At 37.5% G+C, this 14,299-nt stretch overlaps 1 protein-coding gene across 6 annotated transcripts in view; it reads right to left on the bottom strand.

The window, feature by feature from the left end:
- Positions 1-14,299, bottom strand: part of NALCN (sodium leak channel, non-selective) — a 250,991-nt gene that overhangs the window by 56,806 nt on the left and 179,886 nt on the right. For all 6 annotated transcript variants that reach the window (XM_030476678.1, XM_030476677.1, XM_030476679.1 and 3 more), the window contains 2 exons: positions 11,068-11,204; positions 9,226-9,367 (listed from right to left, as the gene is read on the bottom strand). In XM_030476678.1, the coding sequence (XP_030332538.1) occupies positions 9,226-9,367; positions 11,068-11,204 (279 nt within the window). The remainder of the gene's footprint in view (positions 1-9,225; positions 9,368-11,067; positions 11,205-14,299) is intronic.

Raw genomic sequence — 14,299 nt, 5'->3', positions numbered from 1 at the left:
CACATTGTTGCTCTGCAAGTGCCACCCGCTGCTTTGAAAAGGTACTGCATACATTTTAAATGACAGTATTTATTTAGTAATATATTTTAAAAATCCAGGCTTTCTACCCTAGAAAAACAAAATCCTTGGCATAAGATTAAAAGCAAAGCAACACAGGATGATACCTTTGCTAGGTATCATCCTGCTAGGTATCCACGCTAATGAGCATGGACCAGGCTGACAGCCTAGGTGTACTGGCTCAGCACTGCTGACTTCAAGGGGTCCTGTGGCAATTTATAACAGCTAAGATATCGCTCAGTGGTTTTACATTTTGAGAAATGCTATTCATTGTCAAGGTTTTGATAGATTTGGCTAGCGACATGTGTGCAATGCACAAACACCAGCAAGCACTGCACAAAATAACTGTTTTCAACTTGACTTTGACAGTGAATTGTATGATATCAACAGGTAAAAACTGTGGTGATGTAGCATATTATTCTTGTATCAGACCACTGCAGAGCTGGCAGAAGAGATAAGTGCTGGTGGGTGTTCTGCAACATAAGGTGAGACAAGGTCATAAGCAAATACTTATATAAATATCTGAAATATTTGGTTGACAATGTGGGGGGTGGGGGGGGAAGTGCATGCAATATATTTTTCTGTTTTGGTTTTTTTTTAGTGTTATTTGAAAATAAGGAATTTTAGCTTAGTGCTGTTTTTTTATGGGCAACTGCAGGACCATATGGGAATAGTCTTCTGTACCAAGCTAGAAATTGCAAGCAAGAAAAAAAAATCATTTAAAGCTTCTGTTTCAGTTTAGTATTTGTTGGATGCCAATTGATGGTTTAAGTAGACTTGCAGATTGAACAGATTGTTAGGTATTATATTGTTATTTAAACATGTAAAGCTTCTTAGGAAAATATGAAGAGTGAACACAATAAGCAATATATCAGAGTGATTTTTAAGAAACAGTGAGGAAATATTTGGGCAGAATCTGTTCAAAGCTTGAGCATTCTATTAAATATAGGATATTTTTGGCCCACAAGAGTTTGCTATGTAGCCTCTCAAATGCAGATATTATTTGTTCGACAACATTCTGCCTATGTATCTTTGGCTTGAAGAGATCAGACACTATCAGAATGAATGTGAGAAAAAATGAAGAGTGATGGAAGGCAAACTGTTGGTAGGTACCCAACAAAATGTTCAAAAGAATTTAAGCAGGTTAAGTGACTAAATCCTATAGAAATTAGTGGGGAACTTCTTAAGCCCTTTTGAAAACTTTGCTAAATGCCTACAGAATCATAAAGGGTGCAATTACAAAGGCCCTCTAGAGACCACCTAATCCGCTTCCCTCCCTCCAAGTAGAACTATTTTCATTTGGACTTTAAAAATCTGGCCCTTGGCGAGGTTGTCCTAAATAAGAAACAGGCTAGCTAAACAGTGAAGAAAGTGGAGTAGCATTAGATAAGTGTCACAAGGAGTCAAAGGCTCTCCCTTCTGATCAGATGTCTAGAATGAGAAGTAGGCATAATCTCCTTAGCTCTTGGGAGTCATTGACCTGAAATAGCCTTAATTACTTTTGTAGCCCTTGATTGCTGCCTCTCTCTTAAGGAAAGCCATGTTCTTCTAATTAGATGACTAGTGGTTTGGAAAATCTACATGTCCTTTCATAACCAAAAACCTTTTTCAATTAAGTCTGAGAATGCAGACAAGGTAATTATTAGCATACTCATAAACCCCTCAAAGACTTAAAGGGGATGACAGCAGTCCATCTCAGATGCATAGGATAACAACTCCAGGGAGGGAGAATCCCTCTCTTTTATGTCTTGCCATACTATAGTTGGGTTTTTCCCTTTGGCGTATCTGAGTTTTTCACTTTCAGCACTTTAATGGGTAGGTTTTCCACAGAATCATAGACTGGCTTGGGTTGGTAGGGACCTTTAAAGGTCATCTAGTTCCAAGCCCCCTGCAATGAGCAGGGACATCTTCAACTAGATCAGGTTGCTCAGGGTTCCTTACAGGCTGGCCCTGAATGTTTCCAGGGATAGCACATCTACTAGGCAACTTGTTTCAGCGTTTTACCACCTCGTAGTAAAAAATGTCTTCCTTATATTCAGTCTGAACCTTCCCTCCTTTAGTTTAAAACCACCACCCCTTGTTCTATTGCTACAGGACCTACTAAAAAGTCTGCCCCCATCTTGTAAGCCCTATTAAAGTATTGAAAGGCCACAATAAGGTCTCCCTGGAACCTTCTCTTCTTCAGGCTGAACAAGCCCAATTGTCTCAGGCCATCTTCATAGGACAGGTGCTCCAGCCCTCTGATCATTTGGCCAACTGCAACCTTGGATAGTTTTTTTTCTTTCATTTTCCACCTTCACTTGAGGCAGGAGCCAGGGAGACCTTGGGAAAAGCTAGTAAAGAGGGCTGTGTAGATTAGTCATGGCAGCCAACAGCAGGGTGGAAGTAAAGACTCTGGAGAACATGATGTGGGGTTGTAACACATTCTGCTGGGTGGACAGTGATGGAGGAGCAGGCTCCACTCCACAACTCAAGATGGGGATCACGAAGCTGTAGAGAAGGGACTGCCTTGCTGGGCTAGATGGAAGAAGACTGATATGGACTGAGAGTTTCAAGTGGGAGATAACTTGGGGTGGAGGAACAAGAAAGAACATTACTCCTGGTTCTATAAGCACATGCATATAATTCCCTTCACTAGAAAAAAGGCAATCATGACTATATTCAATCAGTTCTTGTGGATGAGTCCTGTGAGTGGCTGAGGGAGACCTAAGGCCTTGGAGAAAGAGATCTGAATTCCTCAGTAGGAGCAGGAAAGGGAGAGTACAAGGCTCAAACAGAAGGGCTTTCCTGTAACCCAGCCCCTCATTGTCTCTCCCTTCACCCCAAACTAATGCATGCTCTTTTCTGCTAGACTACAACATCCCTAAAAACTTTGGCGTGACTGTATTTTGTTTGATTGAAGAAACAGGAGTATGATCAGGCCTTTGTGTTTTAATGCATATTCGCAGCCTTTGTATCAAACCCTTAAAATCTTCTAGCGCAAAACTGATGAAATAGAAAGCTAATGCCAGAAGAAGCGCTGAATTATGGCAGGTTTTGGAAATGACAAAGTATCCAATTACCAGCCTGCTTTCTGACAGAATGTAATTGAAAATTGGTCTTTTTCAGGCAGAATTTTGATCATACTATGTGGAGGCATGAGTGACAAAGCAATTTTAAATCATCGGAAGCCAGGAACAGACCACAACAAGAACAGAGTCTTGTTACTACTGCAGTTCCATCTTCTCTGCTCTGAAAGGAAAGATGGTCAGAAAAGTTAAACATTACCAGTTGAAATACGTACATGGTAAAATACTTAATGAGAAAGTGTCTTTTTCTATAAATTGATTATTTAGACACAGGGACATAGGGACATTGTTACATACGCATTTTATCTGAAAATAAACAAGACCTTTAAAAAATGCAGAATAGACAAAGAGGTCTCCTGATTAATTTTCAGAAAACCTGAAATACTTCACTGCATTTACATACATTCATTAGAAAGATATGATGAGAACAGACATGGGATAAAAATAATCTTCTTTGAAAATCAAGACTGTAATGAGCAGTAAAATGCTGGATCCACAGTCATCCTCATTCCAGCAGATAGATTGTTTTAATGACTTCTCTGAATGTTATAGCTAGATAGATTTTGGCAATACCTGCGAATGACATAAATAGGTAAGACTGATGCACTTGTGTTTAATTAACTAGCGGTATGTGGAAACTGAATTTGTACGACAGAGTTCTACTCAGATACTCAGTAAAGGGAGATTAAGATAAAAATGGAATTATTTTTGTTGATACTTATGCACAAAGTTCCACAAGAATTATTTTAGAAAAAAAACCCACCAGTATTTATTATTGTTTAAAAATAAATAATCTTTTCTACTTGGAATTCATGTGCAATTACACTTATTCAAAATTAATGTCATAAAATTATTTTTTAAAATTACTTAGAGAAAAGAATAATCAGGAACACAACAGAATGATATTGTGCTTTTTGTGCCAAAATTCTGCTTTGCGCATTAGAATGCCCACACTAAAGTTCAGAAGAGGTTGATTAATATGGGACATAAGTTTATTACAATAAAAAGCAGAAATTCTGCAAGTGAGAATTTATGAATAAATATTCTACCCTTGGTTCTTTTTAAAGAAGGAAAAAAAACACAAATAAAGTTTATGAGTATGTCTTCATGCCTGAAAGATATCTTGGGACACTCTGTCTTCAGTACTGAAAGCTATGCCTTATAAAAGCTGAACAGCTATTTCAGCTTTTAAAATTACAAATACTTTCTGCAAGGAAAAGTAATTTCAGAATACTCTCAGAATATACGTGGTTCTTTTTGCAAGAAACAATGCAATGAATGGAAGAAGCTGAGCACAGATCAGAAAAAGACATGCCAGAAAAAACTGCCAGATTAAACAACAACATCTTATCAAGAATAGGTGTTACATCTCAGCAGCTCACAAATGGCTATCTATGATGTTAACCAAACATGCATTCAAAGTTGTGGGCAATCCTGTGTGTTGAATTTGTGTGTGAAATTGCAAACGGATAAAATCATAAACTTTCCCTCAGGTTGTCAAGAGATAATGATTTCTACATAAAACAAAGGGGGGTGATCTTCAAATGAGTACTGAGGCCCTTCCAAGATGAGGCTTGTAACTGTGCAAGGTAACACAGGTCATCATGAACATATCAGCTCAGTGCCCTGACTCCCCAGAGAATGTAGAATCCAGCACGAGGTCTGCTGCTTAATATTCATAGTCGTCCATAGTAATGGCTGTGGCTACCTCTGAGATCAGTTCTCACTTTCTGACCATCACCTCCCATCATACAGGTACATTCTACCATAAGCAGGAAATCAGTGGGGGAGGCATGCAGCATGGGAGATCAAACTTTCACAGGAGCTAGATCTTAATGATGGATCTTGCTCACACAGGAAAATGGAACGGCTACTGATTTCACTGCTTGCGAAGCTAAAAACAAAACTCATACATGTGAAAGGAAACAGGAAATGCGATGATAGAGAAGACAGAAAAGAAAAAAAGTGTGTTTGTTACTATCCAGTTAATCTTAAAAATACAGAAATAAAGGAACTGGTTTGCTTATATTCCTTCAATTAAAAGGGAGATCCTCAATAAAATACATGGATATATTAAATGCTCTGTTGCTTTGTTTTGTAATACACTCCTGCTCTGCCACTGCTGTAAACATGCGCATGGTTATATGTACGTATTGAGACATAGGCATTTTCAAAGTTTATCTTATGAGCCTGCCTGTTCTGAACTTTAACAGCACTGTGCTGTGTTGTGTGGCCAAAGTAACCAGTTCAGGAGTGTCGTCACAACAATTTTCCACAGGGCTGCTAAAGGTCGAATGTCTCTTAGGAAAGCACTCTGAGGTGTTTTTGTGTTCCTCTGATTCTAGCCTTTAAGTTAAGAAGCCAAGACAAATACTCTGCAGGCAACTCAGCTGTATTTTACTGGACACCTGATTTATTGCAAATCTTACAGCTCATTTAGATCTCTGTCCCCCAGAACTTGCTGAGAATATCCCTCAGGCTTTTATGAGAGCCACCACTGTGAGATGTCCTCATTTTCTGCCAATTTCCTTTCTTCTCATCCACCCACTCACACAAAAATTACGTTTCCCTATTTTGTCCACTTCTCCTGTCCAAGAATTTACTAAAACACTGGTTAGCTAAGGAAATTCCAAGCATACTGTGAATAATTTTCATATAAATGTGGAAGTATAAAAGAACACTTTCCTCTCTGTCTCTAGAACTCCAATTCTCCCACATCTACAATGTTCGTCTAATACTACAATTCCCTCTTTTCATTTTTAAACTCTTTTCTCAGTCATTTTTTCATTAACATTAATTTTATAATGGCACTGTCTCATTATACATGCACTTCTTCTGATCAGTCTTTTTTTCACCAGAAAGTATCTTCATGGTACTTTCTACTACAACAGGGGTACCCTCACCAACTTGGACAGTCCTGGTTTCTCTTATTTGACCCAAAGCTCTTCAACTCATGGCCTGCAGACCACACCAGGATAGACTAACTCAGCACACAGTGGAGCAAGTCTGTGGCAAGATCAACGGGTTTAAGAAAATTTGCTCTGCAGGACCTCAAGGAGAGAGCAAAACCCAACCATTCTGCATTTCCAGCAGTGTTCAGTTCAGAGAACCCCAGAGAATCCCATTTTACACACAAAGTTACAGATAATCATAAACAGCTCACCTAAAGCATCATGCTAAACTGCATATCAAGCATCCATGACTGAGATAGTTCAGGTGTTGCTGGCACTGGATGGAGGTCAATGAGCATGGCACAGTCTGTCTCCACACACCCAGTCAGACCCCACACATTGAGAGAGAACTCTTAGGGGATGTAAAAAAGGTAAAGGTATCTAAAAGTAATTTTTTATACTAGTGTTTGGTTAGTTTATTACATTGATAATAATTTTGAAATTTGAAAGAGTTAGAAAAACTTCTGGAACCCACAGACTTGACTAGAAAAGAATTATAGCAGAGAAATCTGTTTTCCAAAAGCTGTTCTGTAGATTTGGCATAGATTAAAATAATTTCAAACTGATTGCTGTCATGATATGAGAATATATATGAATAATTTTTTCAATTATTTTGAGAAGGCAAACACCTTAAAAAAACAAACAATGCAATGAAAATCTACTCCTTTTTTACAACTTAGAACATCTTTTCAAGGAAGTGGGTAAGAAAACCTTACTAAACCAATTACATAAGAGAACAAAACCTGATTTGCTTTACCAAGCATCACAAGTTATGGTCAGATTGATTTTGAAGGCAAAACCAACACCATGTATATAGTGGTATATTTTTAGAGAAAGAAAAAAAATGTGGTTGAAGTGGAAATAATGGAATGTATGTATTAAGTACTTCCTGTCACTTCAAGAGGTGTGGAACGCAGAAGTACTGATATAAGTCCAGGAGAAACTGGAGGAACTATCCAGAGTTAAGGCACTGCAAAGAAAAGACAGAGTCAAATCTGCCAACAGAATCTCACCTTCTGATTCCACCCTGTTTTTTTCATCAACTACAATGCGAAAAAGATGTGAAAAGTTTCTGAAGCCACTGCACTGCTATCAGGAGCAGAGGGAATGCACCCTGGTAGGCACTGGGATTAGTAGTTTGGTCAGGTTTCTTTTTTACAAAGAAAAGTAAAGTATGCATGTAAGGTTTATATTTAAGTGCAACCAGTCATTCCAAGCTTGTTTTAAAGATATTTTTATGAAGATTTTTTCATACGAAAGTGAGGTTGCCTTGGCAACTGTAACTATAGAAAGCCAGAGTAATTACTTCCACAAAATCCTTCCTAGTGCTTTCTCCCTCTTAACAGGAATGTGTAAATGCCTTGTTTTAAGCTGCATTTATCAGAATATTACCCATCGTTGGTTCTTGAGGCATGGGAACCCAAAAATATGTGCTTAAAGCAGACTGAATAGTGCAAAACCAATTTGCAAACACTTATTTCAATTAAAAAATATAAGTCGGATCATATATATTTGCTCTTGGAGGGAAGTGAAAATTTGAAAAGAATGTAGCAGTCTCTGTTCACATTGCAAGATGTCAGTGAATAAACTGTGCTAGGTATTCATCTATCTTCAAACACAATAACTATTCACTTTTGTGAACAGCAGGCAGAAGGAATTAAGATTGCAATTTAATATACCTAAACTATATTCATGCAGACAGATCTATTGAATCATTGCACAGCTCTGCATTGCATATTGTGGACTCTTCTGTGTCGCTGGGACAAGTATAAGGTCTCCATTCATCTCTTCATACATGGTAGAAATGTACTTTGATTTCCCTTGCACAGCGTTTCAGACTCATTATTAGTGATATTTGGCATAGGTCTGCTGACCCCTAGGCTTGTCATTTAATAACTTATCCAATTTTTCTGCTGTACTTGTTAGAATAGATGATGTCCATTTAGGCTCGATTCCTTCCTATGTCCTTCCTTGTCTGATTATTTTACCACACACCTCCCTCTAAGGCCATGCTGTTCAGCTTTGGCTTATTAATGTCTTAGAACACATCGGCCACAGGAATGGGTTCTTGCACCAAAACAGGGATGGAAATTACCAGTAGTTTGCGAATTGTCTCTTCTTATTCATTACCAGAAGAGTATTGTTTTCGCCAACTCTGCTTCCTGCCTGTACAAATTCTGTCTGCGTTATAGATGCAAACCACACACTAGGAAAGCCAGAGTTATACTGTGTAACTACAGTATGTACCCCTTTCTTTTCCCTGTCTGTGTTTCTGTAACTTAAAAAGTATTTACAAACCCCCGATGTTAATATTCAAATGGTATTTCAGCACTCTGTTATGAATACTGAAAGGACTTTTCTTTTGTCTGCTGAAATGTCACTAATAAGTTACATGATATTACAAGTGATTAAGAAGTGGTATCAGTGTAGATGCCACTAGAAATCTGGGAAGCCAGTATCCTCCATGATGCACATGAAGACTTTTTCTGCTCCTGCAGTTTTGCAAGGTGCCAGAAGTCACACATTTACTTACACTGCTGCATCATCATCATCATCATTTCAAGCAGTCCTGATATTTTTCAATTCCAACCATCCACGCCAGTCCGGCTGGGAAACTAGCAGCATTTAGCACAATGGGTGTCACATATATGTGTTCAGCATCTGTTTTCTAATGATTCCCAGGACTACAGAGAGGTTAATGTCCTTTAAATAACTAGAATACTTCTTAAATTTTTACTCATCTCCATTGATTACACAGAGACCTTGCTTCAGTCAAGTGTGTCTTCAACGTTGTAACAGTATCAAGGCATTCAAAAATCCAATGTGATATTCACAAACTTTAATTTTCCATGAGCTTCTCAGTGAGTAAGAGCAAGACTACTTAAAAAAATAGCTTCATAAGATGGATGCATTGAACAAAATTACGTATCAAATCCTGAATTTTGAAGTCAAAAGAGACATGAAAATTTAAATAAAATGAGGATCTGCTGTGATGTCTGTTTTGGGCTAAATTAAATACAGCCTTTGAGCCTGGGTTCAGTCATCCTAGCTTGTGTTTGCTTTTATATAGTTTGACAGACTGAATAATCTCCCATCTTTCCTCACAATACGCAAGGAAAGACATATACCGTCCTATACTCTTGATTTACCTTTTGATCAATGTATTTGTTTTCTTCAATTGCTGATCTTTTAGAGTGGTCACATGAAGAAGAAGATGCTGAAGGAAGTCTTCGGAGCAAACAGCTGGTATCTTGTTGCTGGCGATCAATAAACTGCTTCATAAAACTTTCCCTTGTGAACAAATAGAAGATATTGATGGATTAGAACCCCAGGAAGAGTTAATATTTGGTTTTCTTTATGACATGTCACAGCCCATTAGTGCTAAGATGGATAAACGCTAAGGAAAAACTTGTACTGAGCTACAGATGTGTAAATGGATGGAGTGCCGAAGAACTGATAAAACTTAAACTCATTTTTTAAAGAAATCCATACCTGAATTCAGAGCTGGGTGGCTTGCATGTAGTTTCTATGAAAATAACTTTACTCCTTTCAATAATTTATTTATTCATTTACCAGTTAAAGTGCTAAAAATTTGAAGTGCCTTTTGCAGTTTTCAGTTCTTCTGAGCTCATCAAACAGCGAGTTGTTACTTCAATGTACATCAAACGCTGATATAATCCAAAGGAAATAATACACTCTCGGCAAGAAATTCTTTCTTGAAGATTTCAAACAACATCTGTTCGGATAACTGCTTTGAATGCCAGCATTAAGGAGCTTCAGCAATTCTGTGCCTCACATATGCCATGTTTAAAATGTAGAAGCATTTCTGTTTACAACAAATGTACATTCATCCTGCTGTATTTTAAGTTTAGTAGAGTTGCCCTAATTTCAGTGTAAATTGACTATGTCAAAACTAATACTTATCTGGAAAGAGAGTTCTACAGAGTACAACAGCTTCAGATTTAAACATTGGATTCACTAGTGATAGTTTGATGACTCTTTCAGTAGTTAGCAGGTCACGTATTAGTCTACGTGTTCTCCCTGATGGGAAAAACACAGCTAGAAAGAAATACCAAAAAAGACTAAGACTAGGATTAGAATGCCCTCAATGTATAGCCAAACAGTATTTTGATACTAAAAGGAAAACATCTATGACTGCTTCCCTGAGGTTTGGAAGGTTGTTTTGTCTGACCAGCATTACACCTTTCATTCAGCTAAGATGATACACACAGGCCAAAACAGTTGCCTTAGCTTCCTTGTGAGTTTAATAAAAAAAAAATAATATAACTTCAGGAGACCTAGAACAATGACACCCATCTTTCACACCAACCTCTCTCCCCGCATGTGCTCAGTAGAGATACTGGAATGGGCACGGCCAGAGGACCTGTTTGGCCAGCTGTAGAGCAGCCCTTAGATTTCTGTAAGCTTTTTTTGGGACCACACAAGAGTAATTGTACTGTAACTGATGATCTAGTAGACAACTGAGGGTCTGATCCTTTATTAAGGTGAATTTTACAGGAAAATGGTAACTATGCAAATATAAAGAGTGGACAAGGTTGTCAGAAAGTAACTGGTATTGGATGGCCTGTGTTCCCCCTCTAATGATTTGCTGCCAGTTGACCTTATCTTTAAAAAGCTAGATGAGAATCAATTAGACTGCTAGTTGTCTATGTCAGCCAAGAATCTAAAATCCAAATGGCAGTGGAGAAACAACAACACACTTTTCAATCACATTGTACTTGTGCTGGTTACAGTCAATCCAGTCACTTTCATGAATACATTATAAAAAATTTTAGGATTATTTTTTTTTTTCCTCCCAAGAATGAGGTAAAACCAAAATGTTACATCCTTCTGATGACAACATTAATTCTGTTTCATTTCTGATTTTCTGAACTATCTGCTGAATCCAGAAGCAAACCAGTTAAATATCTTGGATGCTACATGGCACCAGACAAGTTTATGTCAAACTAGGAAAGGAAATATTTCAATACCTTATTTTTGGAACTGTGAAATCTGAAGGAAGCTTGGAGATTTTCACCATTTGCGGCCTGTTAGGAAATTTTTCAAAGATGCGTAGACGCAATGGAAGCTTCTCCTTTGTGTCTGCATTTGCTTCACTTTGCTTTAGCTGAAAACAAGGAAATGAAAAAAATGACAGAAAGGGAAATTTTGCTCTGTAATATCCCAGCCTTGTTCTCCAGAATCCAAATAATAACGGCAATCATTTAAAGAAACAGAAGATGGCAGCAAAGAACTACAGAGGGTAAATTTGATACGAGTTATTGGTCTGCTTCTGCTAGAAGCTGACAAATACCTAACAATACCATGCCTTTAATTGAAAGTCATAAAATGGAAGGATTGCTAATAATTTTAATTTTAAAATATGAAGTGTATGAGTGTCCTATTCAATATGCTTATTTCTATGTTTTCTTCACAGCTCCCTTACACTTTCTCAAGCAAATAAACACCCATGATCTTATTAGGCACATCTTTTTGTATATGCTGACAGCTCTTCGATATTCAAATAGAACATGGCATTTTAAAAGGGAGCAATTTTAAAGGAATCTAGCTCTCAGAACATGAAAATAACCGGAAAATTATATTTAGATGAGTATTATAAGTAATAACAAAGGACTCAAAAGAATCCATCGACATCAGCAGTTCTGATACTGAGCTGCAGCAAATCACATAATGCATGTTGCATTTATAAATATGCACAAACAGTTATTCCACAGAATATCACATATTTAAGTAAAGAAGAGGCAGATACACTATCTATGCGGACGGATAATGGCTAAATCTAATGATATATGATAAAAATGATATGGAGATAGGATTCCTAAATTCTTACTACCTTATGCAGCAATTCATTTGTGTCACTGCAACAAAATACCAAGTCAAAAGAATCAGTGAAATTAATTTTTACGTTTCTTTTAAATGGTATGTGTATTGCATGCTATTTCACTAAGCATACATCTCTCTGAGATTACTTTAGCTCTCCTTCTCCCACCTGCTTGTGAACACAGGCTTAGAAGCTTACATTTTAAAACAGATTTTCACCATCAGCACCTGCAGGGAATACTGCTGACAGACATCAGCTATAGATTTTTACCAGGCCTAGGAAGTCAAACAGAGTTTTAACTCTCATTTGCACTGCCTAGTGAAATGCTTGCTCCTGCAGCATGCTATAGAAGAACAACTGCCCTGCTGCACTGTCATGCTATCAGCAACATCACCACTTCCAGCCACAGGATAGCTTAAACTGAAAATCAATTCTTATTCGGTTGGATATAGGTTGTCATATGGACTGAAAACTGCTTGAAGAGCTACAAAGACTAATGATTAATGGTAAAGCAGTGAGTCAGAATAGAAGGGGACTATTGCATAAATCCTTATTATGTCCTGCCCTATTTGCTTTATTAATGATCCTTAAAAGGAAGAAATGATGACATTAATGAAATCCTCTTGATATTAAAATATGAAGAGTTGCAAATACTATGTTGGAAGAGGAAAAGGACAGATTTAGAAAAAAGGGCAGGAAATAACAGACTGAAAAAAATCTAGAGCAAGAATAAGAGCAGAAACTAATCAAGAACTTGTACTTCAGTATTGCATCAAAAGGCCAATTTGGGAACCACTTACACTACCTGCTAAAGGCTATGCTCACAAGCAATCTCTGTTGGCTAGATGTTATACAGGTTTAGAAAACGGTACAGAAATCCGCAGCTCCAGTATGTGGTGCTTTGAACAGACTATGCCTCAGTATGCATTCATTTCTAAATACCTTTTACCCGTCTCATACTACCAAGCCAAAACAATGCAGAAGATAAAACCAGGGGAGAGCTACATAAACCAACTGGGGAAAGGAATCAAAAAGGAGAGCAAGACTAAAAGGGACCAATATTTATACTGCATCTACCATAAATGATAATAAAGTAAGGGGAAGGGAGATGACGTAAATTTGTGTAAGAAATATTTGAAAATAAATTATTTCAAGAATATGATGGAGTACCCCAAATATAGGAATGAGAGGATAAAATTAAGAGAAGGAATTTCTAGGATGAGAATAAAGATTACTATCATTATAGGGAAGTCTCTGAGTGTTCAGAGAGGTCTCTGGAGGGAAGTGCCTCATCATTTCGAATTCAGGCTAGACAGAACCCTTGAAACACCAGAGTACTGCAGAAAGAAATCACTCACTGACAAGGAAATGATTTGGATAATCTAACGTCTTTTCTGCAACATTGTACTGTGGAAAAGCTTTGGGAAAGGATGTTTTTTAGAGGAAAAACGGTTTGCAAGTTTCTGCCATTTGCTTTTTAATAAGAAATAATTGCATAAATATGCAGATTTTGGCATGGAGAATGTCTCTTACAGCTATGAACTCCCATTCGCAGACATCAGTGTATACAGAATAGAGCATATGATAAATTGCAATGTTGTGTGAAGTCTCAGAGCAGTACCGATTGGGGAGAGCTTGGAAGCAAGAAACTCTATATATCAACAAGTAAGCAAGGGGACAGCAATATCCCCAGTCTAAACAGGAGAACGATTCAAAAATAAAATAACCTGAAGTCTAAGCAGCCAAAGCAGTTCTAAACAATATCTCCAATTACTCATGCTGTGATAATATTACATGTTGGGGAGTGTGAGGCATTTAGCTTCACTGCGTTCTCCTCCATGCACTTAGGGTATAATTCTTGCTCGACACGCCATACATCCTACTTTGTATCACTGCTTAAAACCTTTACACTTCAACTTTCTTTAATCTATATCAAACACATATTTTTGGAGGTACAGGGTTAAGTTGAAATGTGGCAATGATGGTACGGAGTGTTTCATGCAACAGCTAAACCCAAAATAAAATATCAGGATATTTTCTCATTTTACTTTTTATTTTTTGTTATTACTATTGTCAAGTAAATGCTCACTGGCCTGATTAGCCCCGCATGGTGCTCCATCTCCAGCCCTGAAGAACGGAAAAAAACCTTTATGGCAGTAAAGCCATAGAAGAAATTTATGTCTATTTCCACTATTTCCACTGAGTTTACAGGGACAGATTTAATAGCACTATATATAAGAGTACAACTGTCTGCTCTGAACCTAGATCAGAGGAACTTAACCAAATCGTACATAAATGGTGAGGAGTGGCAGAGAAGAAATTTTAATTTGGGATTCCAATAGTAGCTTAAATAATACATTCAGATGCAGGTTCCTGGTATC

Source organism: Strigops habroptila, chromosome 2 (genome assembly GCF_004027225.2).
Source record: "Strigops habroptila isolate Jane chromosome 2, bStrHab1.2.pri, whole genome shotgun sequence".
Lineage (NCBI taxonomy): Eukaryota > Metazoa > Chordata > Aves > Psittaciformes > Psittacidae > Strigops > Strigops habroptila.
Note: the sequence above shows the minus strand (reverse complement) of the source record. Positions and strands in the feature narration are given on the sequence as shown.